Genomic DNA, 20,780 nt, shown 5'->3' on the forward strand with positions numbered 1-20,780 from the left:
AATTCATCTCCAGAGCTGCTCTGAAAGTCACTTCATCAGCATTTAACCACTTCGTTTGAGAAAACTACAGAGAAACTCAAAGCTCTAGGCAAACCGTCAAAATAAAAGTTTGATTTAACTTGACAGAAACATATTACTGTTGTACAGTAGAATTTAGATAAATTAATTTAATAATAAATTATTAAAATATATTTTAAACAATAATCTGTGTTTCTTCCATGTTTTAATTTTACAAGTAAAGCTGTGTTGTGCAGCACATTGTTTAACAAAAAAGTTTAATTTCATGATTAAAAGATAAATAAAATGGTATGCGTTCATTTGATTGCCAGAAAAATTTAAATACACAGAACAGATCTTCTGAAGAAAAAAAAATCATAAAAATATATTTAATTAATTAATATTGTTGTTTTTAAGAATGAAATTAATTAGACATGCTTTTTGATTACTAAAATTTAATTTAACCATTAAAATGTAGTCAAAAAATAAATAAAACGGAAAAAACGGAATCCAGAAAATTAAAACGGAAAAAATGGAATTTGGGAAAAATAAAACGGTATTTGGGACAAAATAAAATGGATTTTATAGGGCCCTACACAAGAGATCGTAAAACGAATCCATATAAATTAAGCGGTTTTAATCCAAATTTTCTGAAGAGTCTCGATTGCTTTATATGATGAACAGATTGAATTTAGGCTTTTATTCATTTTATTTGACTCTACTGGCTTTTATTTATTTCATTTGAGTGTACTGTGATGTATACATTCATGTAGAAAATAGATTTTATGGTATTATAGAATAATTACCCATGCTGTAATTTAGATTAGCTAGTGTGATTTGAGTCTGATGTTGCAGTAACAGTCGAGTGTGAGCTCTGTTCAGTACATTTCCTACACGTGTACTTAACTCAATTATGGTAATTCTTAAAACAGTCTGGAACAATTAATTTCCCATTATTAAATTTAAGACCTGCAGAAGTGCAAGTGTAGTTGGCCAATTAAAATGAAGCAATTAGACAGCAGAACTCTAGGTGTGATCGCATCACGGGCACTGACCCTCTGGTGCTGCAGCCGGCTGTGTGTGTGTGTGTGTGTGTGTGTGTGTGTGTGTGTGTGTGTGTGATGATGATGATGAACGGAGTGGATCTGACCCAGTTCAGTTTGGACATGACAGAAACAGGCTCTGGGTCAGATTCTTGGGCAGGGTTTCAGCATTGCCTCTTGCTGAAAACAAGATCATTAGTGGAAGTTTGCCTCCCTTCACAGTTGTCCTCCCATCAGAATAATGTGGAGAGTCTAATGAAGATCTTTAGATCCGCCGTTGGACTTTGTGGAAATGTGTCTGGTTTATAATTGGTGTGATATGAAGCGAGTGTAATGTTAAACAGTCATGGACAGGTAGTAGAAAAAAATGAAGAATATAATAAAAGTTACATTTACCCTCTTGGTTATGAAAACCGGAAGTTCACAAATAGTTGAAGTTGGTTTGTTGATGAATGTTAATACTGTTGCATAAAAAGCAGACTGGTTTGTTTTGGTTCTGATGATTGGAAAATGTTTGCTGGGTTTTGAAAGCTGCTTGAAATGAACTTTTCTAACTCTAATAATAGAACAAATGGAAACAATAGCAAATATATTAGCTTACAAAACTTATCGGCCAACTCAATGAAAAGAAATAACAGTGCCTGAAATCCATGTCTGAAAATGGATGCCTGATATGCATTTATTTTTTGGGTAGTGAGCGGTGCTTGTTACACAGACAAATATATACAGCATGTTTGCATAAAAAAAAATATATATTTTTTTTTGAAATGTATATTTCTGTCAAAATGTGCAGAACATGCAAACACTGAACTGTTTGATTAAAACAATGCAAGATACTTTTTTTTTTTTTTTGCTGCAAACTGAGTTTATTATTTGAAGCCATAAATTTATTTTTAAGATGAATGTCAGTGTGTTTCCCATATAACTAGTTGATTTAAGTTGATTTCATTAAACTGGTTTCCACCTGGTTTTATGTTATGCTTTGTTATGCGTTATGTTATGCATTATGTTATGCGTTATGTTATGCGTTATGTTATGTTTTATGTTATGTTTTATGTTATGTTTTATGTTATGTTTTATGTTATGTTTTATGTTATGTTTTATGTTATGTTTTATGTTATGTTATGTTTTATGTTATGTTTTATGTTATGTTTTATGTTGTGTTTTATGTTGTGTTTTATGTTGTGTTTTATGTTATGTTATGTTTTATGTTATGTTATGTTTTATGTTATGTTTTATGTTATGTTATGTTTTATGTTATGTTTTATGTTATGTTATGTTTTGTGTTATGTTTTATGTTATGTTTTATGTTGTGTTGTGTTTTATGTTGTGTTTTATGTTGTGTTTTATGTTGTGTTTTATGTTGTGTTTTATGTTGTGTTTTATGTTGTGTTTTATGTTGTGTTTTATGTTATGTTATGTTATGTTATGTTATGTTATGTTATATGTTATGTTATGTTATGTTATGTTATGTTATATGTTATGTTATGTTATGTATACAGAAGTTGAATTCTCACCTGTATGTTGCAGCTAATTATTCAGAGGGGAATTTCCAACAAAATGAATATGGAACTTGCTACAATTAAAATTGTGCCCATTAGCCACAATCCTGCTCTGAATATCAGGTCATATTACATATGTTGTTCTATTGCACCAATGTTTTATTTTATCTTGCTTCAGCTTCATACTGCAGGCTTGTTTCTACCTATTGGTTGAATGTATAAACTGTGCAGTAGACAAATTGTCTCGACATGATGATATCTCATCTCTTCATCAGCCTCTTTTTCCGCATTCCCTCTTTCTGTGGCATAACTCAAGCATCTCTCTCTCTCACACAGTCTCTGGCTGTGTTATGCATAGCCTACTACCATACTACTCATACTAGTTCTGCAGTATGCATTAAAGGGTTAGTTCAAAAATTCTGTCATTAATCACTCACTCTCATGTCGTTCCACACCCGTAGGACCTTTGTTCATCTTCAGAACACAAATTAAGATTTTTGATGAAATCTGATGGCTTAGTGAGGCCTCCACTGACAGCAAGATAATAAACACTTTCACATGCCCAGAAAGGTGCTAAAGACATATTTAAAATCATGTGACTACAGTGGTTCAGCCTTAATGTTTTGAAGTGATGAGAATACTTTTTGTGTGCCAAAAAAACAAAATAATGACTTTACAAATCTTTTGTTTCAGTGGTTCGGAGTGTTTATCAAAAGATTTGTAAAGCTTTGAAGCTTTCTGTGCATCTCAAAGTGTTTATTATCTTGCTGTCAATGCAGGCCTCACTGAGCCATCAGATTTTATCAGAAATATCTTAATTTGTGTTCTGAAGATGAATGAAGGTCTTACGGGTGTGAAACAACATGATGGTGAGTATTTAATTTTCATTTTTTTGGGGTGAACTAACCCTTTAATTTTCTGTATGTATGGAATGACCAGTTAAAAGAGAGGTTCACTTTAAAATGAAAAATTACCCCACGCTTTACTCACCCTCAAGCCATCCTAGGTGTATATGACTTTCTTTTTTCTGATGAACACAATCTGAGTTATATTAATAAATATCCTGACACATCCAAGACTCCAAGCTTTATAATGACAGTGAATGGGGGCAATGAGTTTGAAGCTCAAGAAAGTGCATCCATCCATCATAAATGCACTCCACGCGGCTCCGGGGGTTAATAAAGGCCTGAAGCGATGCATTTGTATAAGAAAAATATAATTTAACAAGTTATAAGGTAAAATATCTAACTTTTGCCAGACAGCTTGAGGGTGAGTAAATCTTAGGGTAATTTTAATTTTAAAGTGAACTCCTTTTAACCTAGATTTGCCAAGATGTAAAGTATATAACCAGAGCACCCTGCATGAAATACTATATCCCACAATGCAGTCTCTTGTTGGTTATGTCTGTACCCACCCTTCCAATAAAACACTGAAATATTTAACCTACATGTTAAATTCCAGGTTAATTGTAGCTGGCTCAGCCTCGACGCCAGCGTGGGTAAACATGAACATCTGTGATCTGTAATTTGTGATTTCTGGCTCTCTCTCTTAAATTGGGAGACTTTTGTTTCTGCTGACTCTAAATGAGCGTGATCAGAATGCTTTCTCTGTACAAACCCCAATTAAGCCTCGATACAGGAAAAAGAAGCTCATGGTGTTTTTCTTCATTCCATTCGATGCAGTGCAAGACTTGTAAGCACATGTTAGTGTCTGTGTGAACGCCCGTGTGGTGTGTGTACTGTAGATGTTTATTTTTTTAAATAGCATTTTTTATTTTTAGCTCCTGACCATAAGGTCATATACTTTACTTCCAGACCGGAAGTAACTTTTCAGATTGATTTAAAGATTGCCACGACAAACAATTTTTTTCAGTGTATTAACTTTAAGTTAAGTAAGTGCACAGATTAATTGTTCTACACAAGACTAGTAATATGCACTAACAAAGTAAATAGGGTCCATTTTGATTTCATGACGACTTTAAGCAGAATTATGTTACTTTCATGTTATAAGTTAAAGGTGCTGTAGAACGTCTTTTTAAAAGATGTAATATAAGTCTAAGGTGTCCCCTGAATGTGTCTGTGAAGTTTCAGCACAAAATACCCCATAGATTTTTTTTTTTTTAATTCATTTTTTTTTAACTGCCTATTTTGGGGCATCATTAAATATGAGCTGATTTAGGCTGCGGCCCCTTTAAATGCTTACACTCCCCGCCCACAGAACTTGCCTTTAACAGCATAAACAAAGTTCACACAGCTAATATAACCCTCAAAATGGATCTTTACAAAGTGTTCGTCATGCAGCATGTCTAATCGCATAAGTACAGTGTTTATTTGGATGTTTACATTTGATTCTGAATGAGTTTGATGGTGCTCTGTGGCTAAATGTAACATTACACACTGTTGGAGAGATTTATAAAGAATGAAGTTGTGTTTATGAATTATACAGACTGCAAGTGTTTAAAAAATGAAAATAACGAGAGTCTTGTTTCCGTGAATACAGTAAGAAACGATGCTAACTTTAACCACATTCAACAGTACATTAGCAACATGCTAACGAAACATTTAGAAAGACAATTTACAAATATCACTAAATATCATGATATCATGGATCATGTCAGTTATTATTGCTCCATCTGCCATTTTTCGCTATTGTTCTTGCTTGCTTACCTAGTCTGATGATTCAGCTGTGCACAGATCCAGACGTTAATACTGGCTGCCCTTGTGTAATGCCTTGAACATGAGCTGGCATATGCAAATATTGGGGTCATACATATTAATGATCCCGACTGTTACGTAACAGTCAGTATTATGTTGAGATTTGCCTGTTCTTCGGAGGTCTTTTAAACAAATGAGATTTATATAAGAAGGAGGAAACAATGGTGTTTGAGACTCACTGTATGTCATTTCCATGTACTGAACTCTTGTTATTTAACTATGCCACAATAAATTCAATTTTTATTTCTAGGGCACCTTTAAAGAGATGCTATATAAAACTTAGTGTTTTTGTTTACTGAGATATTGTTTAAAATATTGCTTATCAAAGATGGTGTACTCATTTACGCTGAGCACTGTGTGTGTGTGTGTTTTTATATATAGATGGCGACAAGTTACTTAAAAATGTTTGTCGTTAGCTGTGTTTCAATCACCCTGTTTTTATGTGCATTTTGCAAAAAAGTGTTAATGCGAATAATGGGAGTTGGAAACGCATTTGCTGAATAAATTCTGACGTAGCGAACAATAAACCCGCGTGACTAATCGGCTGTTTCCACTGACGGTGCTTTATTTACTGTTGGTCACTAGGTTACCAATACCACTGTCATCTCAACTTGATGAAAATGCACCTAATTCCCCCTTTTCTTTTTTTTCGGTGAATTTTGAAAAGATTCGCTTCACATTTGGATGGAAACCCAGCAATTGAATCATTCGTTCAAGAAATGCATTCAAAAACACTTTCATCCAGTAATTAATCAGGTGAATTATTTAGAGACATCGAAACATTCATTCAACCTGATTTTTAAAATAATTCATTCAGATTAATTCAATATTTTAAATAGACTGCAGCAATTAAATTTTTGTCAGAACCTCTAGTAAAATACATGTTATTTTGTTTTGAGTTCTTGTTCAGAATCATGTGTGAATTATGTTAGTTTGAAAACAAACAAACAAAAAAAACAATGATTCATTTTATCTAGAATCATTTTAAATTATTTTGTATATTATTTTGTAAATTATTTTTGTATTAAATTTTATTTATTTATTTTTTATTTTACGGTACTACAGTGTTGTGGTTGGCTGTTAGCATGTTGTCTGATATGCTTGACTCTAGAAACTGCCCATGATCCTCCTCCAGTTGTAGGTTTATTGGTTGGGATTCAATCAGAGGAAAACTGTAGGTTCAATTGTTTGTAGAAGTAATAGCACAGGTATCGTTCATGTCTGTAGCACAAACGCCTCGGGGTGAGTTACACAATGAAGTTCAATGCTTAGGTTTCAAGGTTTGTACAAACACTGCTAATAAACTGCAGGATGGACCAGACTTTATAGCGACACTGAAATGTCTGGCTAAGTGAGACAATAAAATCCTTTATTACACTTCTAGGCCTCAAAGAGAAGCTGTCGACCTCAAACTTGTGTTATAAAACCCTTCCTGGCTCACATCGCTGCTCTCATTACAAGAAATTGATAGATGTTTTGCTCGAGCACCTTCGTTGTGTCATCCGTTCTGTTAGAAATTCATTTCTGATGTTCAACTTCTGCCTTATTCTCGCCGTCTTTTGATTCCAAGTGTCTTTTTTTCCTCCTCCACTGAAGTATTCCTGCTCTCTATGCTATGGGCGGCTCACGCAACCTGGCTGTAATGGCCAGTTATTTTCCGACTGGAGTTATTCCTCATCACCTGTGGCCAGATATCTCAGATTATTTTATGATTCCTTTTGTGCGCTTTTGACTCTGTCAGTCAGCGACTTCAATAGAGTTGTGCTCATCTCATTCCCTGCCGTTATGAAGCACTTTACAGATAACGGCATGTGAAAATGCCCCTGCTTTAGCCCTCAGGACAGTTTTCAGAAGTGTTTCTGCAGGTCTGTGGTTTAGATACTCATTTGGAGGGCAGGCGAATGACTTCCCCTCTCTCGCTGATGCAGCTGGTGTCTGCGTACGGCTCAATGGGCATCATTCACTCAGAGCCAGAGTGGAAGAGAGGCGACTGAGGCGTCTGCTTTCTCTCTCGGGGCATGGACGCCTCTAGGGACCTGAACTTCCTGTCAAAGTCTCTCACACACAGGTCATCTCATGCTGCACTGATCCTCTTTGTTTCTCTCCCTTCCTCTCTTGTGCTCTCAGTTTACTCTTCTTCCTTCAGCTCTGATCCAAAACCTAGGGAGCTTCACAGCTAAGCAATGCTTGTATCATATGCACATGAATGCTGTTCAAAACAGTTGGCAGTGAAATTATTCTGACTTGTACTACTTTTTTGGGTTGCATCACATTAATATTTATATTATTTGCTCAATCGGTTATCTCAGTAGCCTCAGGATGCGTGTGTATATAAAAAATGCATAAATAAAATGAAAAAAAAAAAAAAATCTATCTATCGTGTGTGTGTATATGTACTGATATATACTGTATATGTATTGATATATATTTATTTACTTATTATATATTTTTTTATTTTATCTACACACTCTCTGTAGTGTCAGGATGCTTTTTTAATTAACATTTTTTATACATATTTACCTTATCTAAATAGCATTTTATTTCATTTTATTTGCTCACTTGGTTATCCCAAAATATTTTTTTATTATTTTTGTAATTTTTAATTTAATTTCTTTTATTTTACTTTGTAATTTATTTTATTTTATTTACATTTATGTTTTGTTTTATTTTCATTTTTAAATGTTTTCTATTTAAATTAAAATTTTTGTTTTTATTTTTATTTTATTCACTGACTTGCTAAATCCAGTAGCTTCAGGATGGTTTTTATTTCATTAACTTTTTTTTATTATAATTATTTTAAATATTTTTCTTTTTACATTTTTAGTATCTATTTTTTATTTTATTTACTCACTCTTCTATTTCTCATTGTAAGATTTTCTTATATAATAAATAACCTGTAGCAGTTGTGCAGTATTGTGATTAGCCACCTGATAGCCAGGCTTTGAAATTCCAGTCACAGCAGTCTGAGCTGAGCTAATGTAATCATTTGTGTTTATGTGTGCGTTTCCATTAGTGTGTGTGAGAGAGCAAGATGTCATCTGCTAGAATGTTCTTCCTACCGAGATGAGAGCTGTATCTGTGCTGTGGCAGTTTATGCACATTAGAGGCTTGCTACATATTGTAAACCATTATCTTTACCTCTTTTCTCTAGCCCTCAGTACTGTTGTGGAAGTGTCTCGCAGTGTATTGTTTGTTGTGTGTGTAATTGGATTGCCTTCTTGTGGGGATATCAGAATGGCAGCATATGGGATTTGATATGCGGATCTAGTTGTCTGTCTGAATGCTTCTGTGTGCAAAGGAGTGTACAGCTCATGTATTTGAAGTTTTTGAAGTTTGTCTGACTCTTTTGGGATGTCGCTTTATGTATATAGTCAGCGATATACAGTATAAATATTGAATGTGTATAATTAAAGCTCTGTTAGATGGAGAGAAGTGTTCAGTGCATGCACTTTCAAAAGCATTTGTGGCACAATGTTGATTTCCATTGGGGAAAAAAAAAAGTGTATTACAACTACATAAGCCTTTAAAATTATGGGGTTGGTAAGAAGAAGAAAAAAAAAAAAAAAAATATATCTTCTGCTCACCAAGACTGCATTTATTTGACTAAAAATACAGTAAAAACAGTAATATTGTGAAATATACAATCTATTTTAAAATAACTTTTTTCGATTTTTAATATATTTTAATAATTTTTTTTTTTCCTGTGATCAAAGCTGAATTTTCAGCATCATTACTCCAGTCTTCAGCACTTGATCCTTCAGAAATCTTAAATTATAAAACATATAGGCCAATTCAAAATATGAATAAATACTACAACAGTAGCTCTTTGTATAGCAGTTATATCATTGTTGATATATTAATAGTGGCAGTTGTTTGCATGATTTATCTGGTGCTTTAGGGCTTTTTTTTAATAGTTTAGCAACTTTATGATTATTGGATTGAATGCATATAATTGCAGGTACACGTTGAGTGTTTCTCTGACTTGCCATTCAACAGGACGTGCATTGAAATATTTTAGTCATGTTGGGCTGCAGAGGTGTTTCATTCAGACTCATGTAAAAAAGAACAATGGATGTAGAGAGACTACAAAGAGAAATGTGTGTGTGTGTGTGTGTGTGTGTGTGTGTGTTTTGAAAAGGCCCACAGTGAGAATATTCTGTAATTACTCTCTCTTCTGAGAGACTCTGAGTTGGCAGAGGAAGGACAGAAACAGCATGTGTGAGAATGAAGGTGAGAGTGTTGACAGAGAAATGGAGACCGTCTGTGCGTAATTAACCCTCCAAGGTCTCTCTCTATCTGTTGCTCTCTTCTTGTCCTCTGCGGTCTCTCTGTCGCTGGGGTTATGTGGTCGTTCAGGGTCACTGAGAAACACCACGGCACATCACCGCGTGAACGTCACCGCTGCTTCTCCTGCCCGACAGATGAACACGGCATTAACACTTGACTCTAGTAAACACATGAGCGTAACTCTCTCTGTCAGAGACATTACACACTTCCTGAAGGAAATACCAATGTTTGCAGGACAGCAATGGGTTTTAATATTGATGTCGATGTTGAAGCCCCAAAGTACCAAACAAGCACCATTAAAGTATCATCTATACAAAATTAAAGTTATTCACTGAAAGTCTTCATAAAATCTTTCAAAAAGTGAATTAATTTCAAACCTTTTTCATGCTCTTAGGTGCATGTATGTCAAATTCGAGCCAGTGTTTATTGTTGAGCTGCTGTTGCTTGTTGTGTGGTTAGTTATTGCATTACTGCATCATCTATAACCCTCAGCTTCACACACACACCCAAGAAATTGATGCCATGTGTCTCAGTACAGTGTTTTATGTTCTTTGTCCCCAGCCATCTATAACTATGACGCTCGCAGTGATGAAGAGCTTTCCTTACAGATCGGAGACACTGTACACATTCTGGAGACTTATGAAGGTAAGACAGTTACACACACCTACACACACACCTACACACACACCTACACACACACCTACACACACACCTACACACACACCTACACACACACACCTACACACACCTACACACACCTACACACACCTACACACACCTACACACACCTACACACACACACACACACACACACACCTACACACACACACACCTACACACACACACACCTACACACACACACACCTACACACACCTACACACACACACACCTACACACACACACACACACACACACACACACACACACACACACACACACACACACACACACACACACACACACACACACACACACACACACACACACCTACACCTTCTTATGTTGTAACTACTCTGTGACAACGTAAAGCATCAATATGAAAAGGCTAATATGGCTAATTATTTTAAAATATTATGTTAACTGCATTCATCAAGCTTAACCATTCAACCCCTTACCAAAGCTATTTTAAGGAAAAAAAAAAAAAAAAAAAAAAAAAAATAGCAAAAATTATTTTTTTATCATTAACCACAAACCAAAATGTGGTCCTAGACAAGGATCCTACTGAACGTTAACTTAGGCAAAATCTGAAACCCAGTTTTATTTTATTTTATTTTATTTTATTTTATTTTATTTTATTTTATTTTATTTTATTTTATTTTATTTTATTTTATTTTATTTTATTTTATTTTATTTTATTTTATTTTATTTTATTTTATTTTATTTTATTTTATTTTATTTTATTTTATTTATTTTTTATTTTATTTTTTTATTGATGTCATTATTGATTTTTATTTTATTTTGATTATCTTTTATATTATTTTATTTTGATTGTCTTTTTTATTTTATTTTATTATTTTATTTTAGTTTAGTTTAGTTTAGTTTATTTTATTTGTTATTTTATTTTATTTTATTTTATTTTATTTATTTTTTATTTTATTTTTTTATTGATGTCATTATTGATTTTTATTTTATTTTGATTATCTTTTATATTATTTTATTTTGATTGTCTTTTTTATTTTATTTTATTATTTTTGCAGACATTTATTTTATTATTTTATGCATTTTATGTTATTATTTTATTTTGATTATCTTTTATTTTATTTTATTTTGATTGTCTTTATTTTGTTTTATTTTTGCAGACATTTATTTTATTATTTTATGCATTTTATATTATTATTTTATTTTGATACTCTTTGTTTATTTATTTTTTTTTAATTGTGTCTCTTTATTTTGATGTTTACATATATTTTTTGGGGGGGTTTACAAAATCACAATCATAGTTTTTAATTGTATTTATTTCAAAGTGGCAAAAATGAAAGAGCAAATAAATATTTAATTTGCCCTTGATATTTTCTGAACTCATTTACCTCTCAGTGATCATTTGCTGAAGAACGACAACATCTACTTCTATTTATTTTCTTATTTTGATGAGTTTCACACAGTATTTTGTACCCCTATGTAAAGTGCGTCCTGTTTTCCATCCATTTCAGTCACCTCTTACCCTTTTAAAGACCTTTACGCACAGATATGTCCTGATCAGATCTTTCCTCTTGCCTCCAGAACAACCTCTCTCCAATGTCAGTAACTCACACTTTAGTCTTGAATGATTTGTTCATAGCTTGCAGACATGCCCGCTGCCTCACTTCATATCTCCCAGAGATTTATGAAACATGCCTTTTATAATCTCAGAATATTGTTTTCTGGAGAGACACAGTGGCGTCTCACTGTAATCTAATTGTTGGTATTCTCATCTGACTGCTGTGATATTTTGTGCTCTTCTCAGGATGGTATCGAGGGTATCGGCTGAGGAGAAAATCGAAGAAGGTGAGTTCCACAGTACAGTTAGCTTCCATGTTCATCATTCAGCAGACCTCAACTTGATTTTTTCCTTTGTTTGGTATTTTCTAATGTGGTGGTCTGTGTACAGGGGGTGTTTCCAGCTTGTTACATACATCTGAAGGAGGCCACGGTTGAAGGCAGTGGGTCAGTATTTTCATTTAGATTTCCTGACAGTTTGTAGTTTGCTGAATATAGAAAACAAAAGCGAACTTTTCCCAAACCAACTCATTTGGGCCAGATTGTAAAACAGCATTGCTTGTATCCTTCACGGAGAAGGCAAACTCATGATTTGTTTTTCGATGGGAAAAATGTTGAATATACTGTAAGGGGCTGTTTACACGACACCGTTTTCAACTAAAAATGGAAAACTTTTTATGTGTTTTGGCTGTTCCTTTACATGACAACGCCGTTTTGGGGTACTGAAAACGCAACCTTTTGAAAGTTCAAAGTGCTTTTTAAAGCGCAAGTTTTTAAAAATGATACCATTATTGTCTCTGTGTAAACTACAAAAATGCAAATTTGTGAAAACGGTGACCTCATGCACATGCATATTACATGTTCAGTCTATAAGCGCATTGCTTTGACAACGTTGTCATATGCAATGTATGCAAAAAATGCAAAGGAAAAACATTTTCCTGTCTTTTTTTAGCATATCATTGTTGTGTAAACATACCCTAAATCTACTTATGTTTTATTCACTAATCAATAGTATCAAAACTATAAAATTAAATTACAGTTACTTAGTCTAAATAAAAATATATTTACCCATAAGTCTGTGTTCTGCATATTAACAGTATTGTTCAATTAACTTATTAGCTTATTAAAACATTGAGTCTTGTGCTTCTTGTGAAGTATAGCTTTCTGCTCACTTGTGAGTCTCTGTGGTTTTATTTAATTTTATTTTTTTATATATTTGATATTGTATTTATTTTTTTACATATTTTATTTAATATTTTGCTTTATTTTAATTATTTTTATATTTAATATTTATTTTATTTTAATAGTATTATAATATTTTAAATGTATTTTCTCTTTATTTTGTTGTTTATTTAAAATTACAAATTCAAGCAAATCATGGTTTTAAAAAGTATTCTATGCAAAAACGGCAAACATGAAAATAAAATAAATCAACTCTTATAATATTCAATTTGTCCTTAAAATTTTCTGAAAGTCAAGTACCACCTCTCAAACCAAAATGTATTCAGACATCTTGGACATTTCATTCATTAATACAGTTAATTTTATTAACATTTTTTAAACTATAGTAAATAAAGTTAAACAGTGTCAGGAAAAAAAAATCTTAATTAAGCTTCTTTATGTAAAGCACTTTGAATTACCATTGTGTATGAAATGTGCTATACAAATAAAATTGCCTTGCCTTGCTTTAATAATGTCAGATAACACTTAAGCAAAACATGGTCAGGTCAAAGTGTCTGAATTTTCGGTTCCAAATTTTACTAGTAGTCCACTGTATGAAGAATTTTTGGGTATAATACGTCATAGTTTACTTTATTTTGCTATCCTCACTTACATAAATGAACTAAAGTGTCACACTAGTAAAAATAAATGTCTGAATAATTTTTGGTTTGACTGTATATTATCATATAATTTAAATTTAAGAGTTTCATTTTGTACCCTATTAATGTAAAGTGCCCTAAAATCCTTGTCTCTTTACTCACCATTTACACACTGATAGTTCTATATCAGATCTTGGGAGTCTCTGTGATGTTTAAGGTGCTGTCTTTGAAGGCAGTTCTCTATGTAGGCAGCTTACTATGTTTTGGAATATACTCGCATTAAACTTTCCACTCCTTTGCTACATCTGAAGATCATGTTACTTCTGTTATTGGTCTGATTATATCAGCATTGGTCCCTGAGTCCAGCCTCAGCGCAGTTAACAACGTCCTTCCCATAGACATCTTACTAAAACAAGTTAGCGTTCCAACAGCCCAGTGCCAGCCTAATAGGAGATTTTAGAGCCCGAAATGGATTTTCGAGTGTGTTTCAGGAATATAATACGCATGAGTGAGAGTGTGTGTGTGAGTGTGTGTGTGTGTGTGAGTGTGAGAGAGAGTAATTGGAATCGAGAGCAAAGCCCAGCTCAGATTTCATAACAGCTGTTTTGATGACTGATGCTGGTAATTAGTTTTCATTGGTATGAAGGGATCTGAATGACTCAGGGACCTCAGAAGCCTGTATTAAGCTGGAATTACTGATGTGAATAGAGTGAGATGCAGTTAAACACCCTATTGTTTCCCACACAAGTGATATTCTTTGAAAAACTCTGTGCTGCCTATGTTTATCTTAATTTTTTGCTTTCACACTTTTTCCTTTTTGTCTTAGACAAAAGGAGACGGTCATTCCTACTGAGCTTCCTCTGGTTCATGAGGTCACGACTACGCTGCGCGAATGGGCGACAATATGGAGGGACCTATATGTGGTAATCCTGCATTTTGAAATTTATCTCAAGATGTGGTATTATATCCCAAAACTTACATACTCTACACACTTAAAAGTAAGCATTTTTCCATTACACAAAGAGTTTAACCTGTGTTTTCACCATGAAATTAGCGTTGGATGCTGGCTTTGTCACAAACAAAAGTATGCATGTATAGTATAAATGCAATCTGGCTATGATGGCATTGTCATGTGATCTGTGATATCAGTTGCATCACTTCTCTGCTAATTACAAATCTTCTCCCATGACCTCATCGGATGCACACTTCAACATCTTGGTATAATTACTCATCTGGGTATTTTTAGTGACTTTTTATGAATACTGTTGGACATCCTACTCATTTAACATGCTGCTTTTGCATACTATAGTGTATAATAGGGAAATATGCATTTTCAGACATGGAGATCAGCATCATTGCATACACATAGTCATCACTGACATCATCAATTTAGCGACAAAGCATTTTGATGACAAACACGTCACTGTTCATAGCGCAAACATTCATCTGCTGTGACACACTGCAACATTGCAATTTTCTCTAATAAATCTGATCCCCTTCGCCTCAGGCGTGATGTTGGAAAGCTGATGTACAAATTAAAAATTAAAATTTGTTTTTAATATTTTCCAAAAAGAGTCTCATTGACAGTTTGTAAACCCTTTAAATTGCATAAGTAAGCAATATGACACTCTAGGGCTCTTTGTCTGCAGTGATTAGGAGCCTCGCGCCTTTACGCCGCAGAATGAGCTTTGACAAATTAATTAACACGCATTGCAGGGTTTTAAACAGACTTTTTGTTTCCAACAGGGTGACAAGCGTGAGATGTTCAACACGGTCCGAGACATGATCTATGACTTGATCGAGTGGCGCTCCCAGATCCTGTCCGGCACGCTCCCGCAGGATGAGATGTCGGAGCTCAAACAGAAAGTCACCTCCAAGATGGACTACGGAAACAAGTATGAACACACACACACACAAACACAAGCTGCTGAGTCATTCTGATTGGGTTATGTTAGAACTGGGAGCGCATGAGATGGAAGTCACGACTGCGGTCCGTTACATAAAATCAAAATTTTAATGAGAGCGTTGTATTGCTCTTCATTTTTATTCAGGGCCTGTTTTGGCTTTGAAGGGTCATTGTGAAAGTTTTTCAGCCCTTCGGATGTTTTATCCGCTCTCATTTGAGTAAAAGAAAAAGATTGTTAATCAGTGGTGTGTGGTGTGTTCCTTAACTTAAAGTATTAAATGTTGATGCTGTCTGATGATTTTTGCCTGGCAAACAATGAAACATGCCAGTAAGGGTCCATCTCCTTTTGCAATGTGGAAGTAAGCTATTTTTTTGTGATCTCTTTGTGATAACTTAAATGGGACCTATTATGCTCCTTTTCACAAGATGTAATATAAGTCTCTGGTGTCTCCAGAATGTGTCTGTGAAGTTTCAGCTCAAAATACCCCACAGATCATTTATTACAGGGGCCCGTTCTTCGTACGTCACTAACTCAGTTAGCTGGATTTGATTGTTGACGATTTGGCATTATCTTGGATCGTTTGGTTCTTCGAAGCTCATCCTAGACTTGCTGTCATAGCAACAGGTCCGTAAGCTCAAACCTGCTCGGGAGCAGGCTTATTTCATGTAAACAGGATTAGATTGCATCTTTTTAAGCAGAGGTGATGTTTAAAGTCTGTCCCAGCCTCTGCTACTTTCCCACAAGAGTACCCTAATGTAAACCAGGGACAATAATAATGATTTAAAAATAAATTTGCAAATAACACTACAATGCCGTGTAGTGTCATAATATAGACACCGACAGTTTTACTCTGTGAGAGATTCATTCGTGAGGGAATAATTGCGTAATATTTTTTATTGGAGTTTTACACACATGATGTACAGATGTCTATGCCATACATGCATTTGTGCATTTGAACGATTTGAACCGCGACATATATTATGGGAGTGGCTTGATGAAGCGCAGGAGATGCAGATAACTTGATCTTGATCCTTAAGAAACTTTTTAATTAATGCTGTCAAATATGCTTCAAAGGTAAATTCGTTACTAATTACAACATTGAAATAAAAAATTGAATGTACAAATAATAGAAATTGTGAATATAGCCTAAATAATTGGGTAATCATGTAAAAAAAAAAAAAAAAAAAAAAAAAAAAAAAAAAGTGCACATTTCATTTATCTAACATTTATGTCGTTCTTCTGTCATTTATTCGCTTGGCTGTTTCCTTATAAATGTCTAGAAATTCGTAAAGTTTTTCATCAGGTGTCTTTTCTCATTCTATGATGTCATTACGTTGCCGTCTTGACACCAGCCAATCGCTGCATTGCTGATCAATGTTTCTACTATCGATACATATCCCCTTTTAAGCCAACACATGAACGCGCAATTATCTCAGATAACTCAATCCAGCGATACTAATCATACACAACAGGTGTGTTCGAAGAACCCAATTAGCCGGATCATGATTAGCACGATGATATCATCTTGGATGTGTCATTTGTTCTCGGATGTAATAAGCAACATACGAAGAACGGGCCCCAGCTTGTCAAATTTGCCCCTATTGTGTGCCCCTTTAAATGCAAATGAGCTTCTGCCTCCGGCCCCCTTTTCAGAAGGGGGCGGAGCTTTAACAGCTCACACTTGGGTTGCTCAACATCAAAGTGGAGAATCTCAGGCAGCCAAAATGAGGCCAAAACATACGCTGTTGACATGCTTGGACATCATATTATTTTAGTACAATTGAATATAATACTTGGTTGAACATTTTATGGTCCTACGCCTTCCACAGATGATATATATTTATAAAAATGCATTTAGACAGTTTAGACATAATGATTGCTATTAGGATATCGGGAGACTTTCAAACAGTATAACAAAATGTTTCTCTAAGGAATCACCTATTGCACCTTTAACTTTAGTGTTTAGCTGTAGGAGGAAGCGGGTATACAGATGAGATGATAGAACTGCTGTGGTCAAAAAGTGACTCACACATGTACAACTGTTTTCAGTTCAAGTCTCTGTCTTTCTCAACTTTGTTAGGTGAAAGGTCTTTATTTTTACATAAAGAGGGCAATCCATCCGGCAACCCCAGAAATTCATCGAAACAACCTAGCAATGCCCTGGAAACCCTAATGAACACACTAGGAACCACATTTCAACATGCTTAAAACCATTTAGGACACCTTAGCAATGCATGGAAGCACTCTTGCGTCATGGTTGTCACTTTTATACTAAGTATCACTTGCATTTCTTGAAAATCAACTCAGTTTCTTTTTCTGTTACACACATTTTTAATGCACATTGACATTTTTCCATTTCCATTTATTCGTTTAGCAGAGGTTTTCGTCCAAATATTTCAACCAAGTCTGTTTTAAAATGTTTCTTACTGTGTTTTTGTGTGTGCTTGGCAGGTATTTAGACCTAGATCTGGTGGTGAGAGATAAAGATGGGAATATTCTGGATCCTGACCTGACCAGCACTATCAATCTGTTCCGAGCGCATGAAGCCGCGTCCAAGCAGATTGAAGCTCGCATTCAAGAGGAAAAGGTAAACTATGTTAGACGTATTTATTCCTTCATGGCACAATAAATACATGCTGTTTTTTTTTTTCAAGTTTGTGGTATATTTAGATTGATATATTTAAATGTGTTTGTTTGGTGGTGTTGGGTTGTGAAATTGGAAGGCCTCAGAGCAGACATCACACTCACATCAACTCTGCGTTTTGCAGTGTTATTTTGGTCACCACCCGCTGTGATGTTTAATGAACACCTTTAATTATAACTGTTACTTCACATTTATATGTAGATGTGACTACTTTGTCAAGCACAACCACTAAACCACATAAAAAAGTCCCTGACCGCAGCTCTCAAACACCATCACTGACGTGTGAGAGTTGACACGGGAACAGAGAGCATGAGAGTGAACCATCTCACTTCCTATCTTGCTGTGGGGCTCAATGTGACACATGGCTGGGTGGGAAAAAAGTCTCAATATTTTTCAGCCTTTTGACAAGATTCAATAGACTTACGAAAAAAAAAAAAGATGGATGTGTATGTGTATATATATATATGAGATAGATAGATAGATAGATAGATAGATAGATAGATAGATAGATAGATAGATAGATAGATAGATAGATAGATAGATAGATAGATAGATAGATAGATAGATAGATAGATAGATAGATAGATAGATAGAGATTAAAACTTAGAACTTTTTAATAGACAGCAGTAGGAATAAGATGCCATTAATGTCTTTATGTTGTTTCTGCATTGATTGGTAGATTAAATATGAAATTATAACAATGTAAAAATTTCAAATAAATGCACCTATATACTACAGCGATATGTGGTATAAAATGCAAAATTATATATGTGACAAAATATATATATATTGTGCATGCATATATTATATTATATTATATTATATTATATTATATTATATTATATTATATTATATTATATTATATTATATTATATTATATTATATTATATTATATTATATTATATTATATTATATTATATTATATTATATTATATTATATTATATTATATTATATTATATTATATTATATTATATTATATTATATTATATTATATTATATTATATTATATTATATTATATTATATTATATTATATTATATTATATATGCATGCACAATATATATATTTTGTCACTTATATATAATTTGGCATATATATTGTGTGTGTGTGTGTGTGTGTGTGTGTGTGTGTATATATATATATAAATATAAATATAAATATAAATTTGGTATATTTTTTACTGGTGGGTGCAGGACATTATAGTTCATTGATGTAAGTGAGGATAGCTAAATAAAGTAAACTGTGACATAATATTATACCCAAAAATTCTTCATATTGTGGATTACCAGTAAAATTGATACATTTGGAACCAAAAGGTTATTCAGACACCTTTTCTCATTAATTTTATTATTGCAGTCTTCATTAACATAATGGTTAAATGCTCAAAATCAACTAAATGTCTATGATGTTTCTTATTGTCAACAAAAACATTGAAATATATTGTGAATATTTGATATCACTCAGCTCTTGTGTTACGTGAGTCAGAGCTTCTTAAGACTGAAGTGTGAAATCCTCAAACATACTTATGTACAGTCTATGAGGTTAACATCTCCGTTTGACCTGTGTGTTCTCGCAACGCCTCTCTAATAACTGTTGAATCACTGTAGTGCCTTTAGATGAGTCACAGTGAGTGTTATTCACCATGTTTCGAACTGAGCAGGTGCTTCCCTTGAGCCAGAAGTTTTCATTTAAGATCCTAATACAATGATGAAACTGTTCACCCATAAAGTTGAAAATTCTGTCATTTATTCAGACTCATGTTGTTCCAAACCTGTATGACAAGGTGACATTTTGAGCACTGGTGACCCTACCCAGATGTTCACTGTCCTTGAGTCTCTTTCACCAGATACAAACTGCTTAAGTGATAAAGGGCCTGTTTACACCTGGCCACATCATGTGTTTTTACTGTTTGGATAGCTGTCTGATTTGTTCATTGATTCCATTTACACTTGCCTGCATAAATGTATCTCCGCAAAATTAATATATATCTGATCTTCAATTCCCGTGTTATATGAAAATTTATCGGAGTTCATGTCAATGAAAGCAACAGATACAGTATGAGCTGCATTTTATTTATCATCAGCTAATTTCAAGATCAAAAACCGCAATAGGAGAGAGAGCAGAATCAGCACTGGTAAGATAATTTAGTCTTACTACTTTTAATGAAGATGATTGTGTTTTGAGCGTCTGCGACTTACTTTCAGTTTCATTTGTGGCAGTTTGCACGCCGGCTTGCTGAAGAGATACTCTACTCATCTGTGCCGATGCGCAATACATTAGTACTGTCATATCTAGCTATAACATGCCATATAGCCTATAACACGCTCGCAGCTGTTTATTTAGCATTTTTGGGAGGAGTAACATTTACATATGTGGTTTCAACAACCATTTGCATTTACACTTGGCCAGTTTCGTCTAGAATGTGTCTCAGCACCTCCTAAGAGTGAACAGATTTAAATCCGTCTTGAAAGTGTTTCAGAGGACATTTACACCTGGTCTTTTCACATTCGGATGGCTATCCGATCAGAGAAAATTAATGAAGTGACCAGGTGTAAAAAGGCCCATAAATTCCTTGAGGCTGAAAGTGATTAACGCCTGTGTAATTAGTCTTGCTGACTTTGACTCAAAGCACATTTGAAAGATTAATTACCATAGTTTTTATGCATTTA

At 34.0% G+C, this 20,780-nt stretch overlaps 1 protein-coding gene across 8 annotated transcripts in view; it reads left to right on the top strand.

Moving 5' to 3' along the window:
* dock1 (dedicator of cytokinesis 1) overlaps nt 1-20,780 on the top strand; it is a 273,581-nt gene that overhangs the window by 25,327 nt on the left and 227,474 nt on the right. For 4 of the 8 annotated variants that reach the window (XM_067368773.1, XM_067368774.1, XM_067368776.1 and 1 more), the window contains exons 2-8: nt 10,105-10,188; nt 11,988-12,028; nt 12,132-12,187; nt 14,387-14,483; nt 15,307-15,455; nt 17,919-18,054; nt 20,195-20,245. In XM_067368773.1, coding sequence (XP_067224874.1) covers nt 10,105-10,188; nt 11,988-12,028; nt 12,132-12,187; nt 14,387-14,483; nt 15,307-15,455; nt 17,919-18,054; nt 20,195-20,245 — 614 coding nt within the window. The remainder of the gene's footprint in view (nt 1-10,104; nt 10,189-11,987; nt 12,029-12,131; nt 12,188-14,386; nt 14,484-15,306; nt 15,456-17,918; nt 18,055-20,194; nt 20,246-20,780) is intronic. The other 4 variants (XM_067368775.1, XM_067368777.1, XM_067368779.1 and 1 more) reach the window with 1 other exon arrangement.

This window comes from Chanodichthys erythropterus, chromosome 19 (assembly GCF_024489055.1).
Source record: "Chanodichthys erythropterus isolate Z2021 chromosome 19, ASM2448905v1, whole genome shotgun sequence".
Lineage (NCBI taxonomy): Eukaryota > Metazoa > Chordata > Actinopteri > Cypriniformes > Xenocyprididae > Chanodichthys > Chanodichthys erythropterus.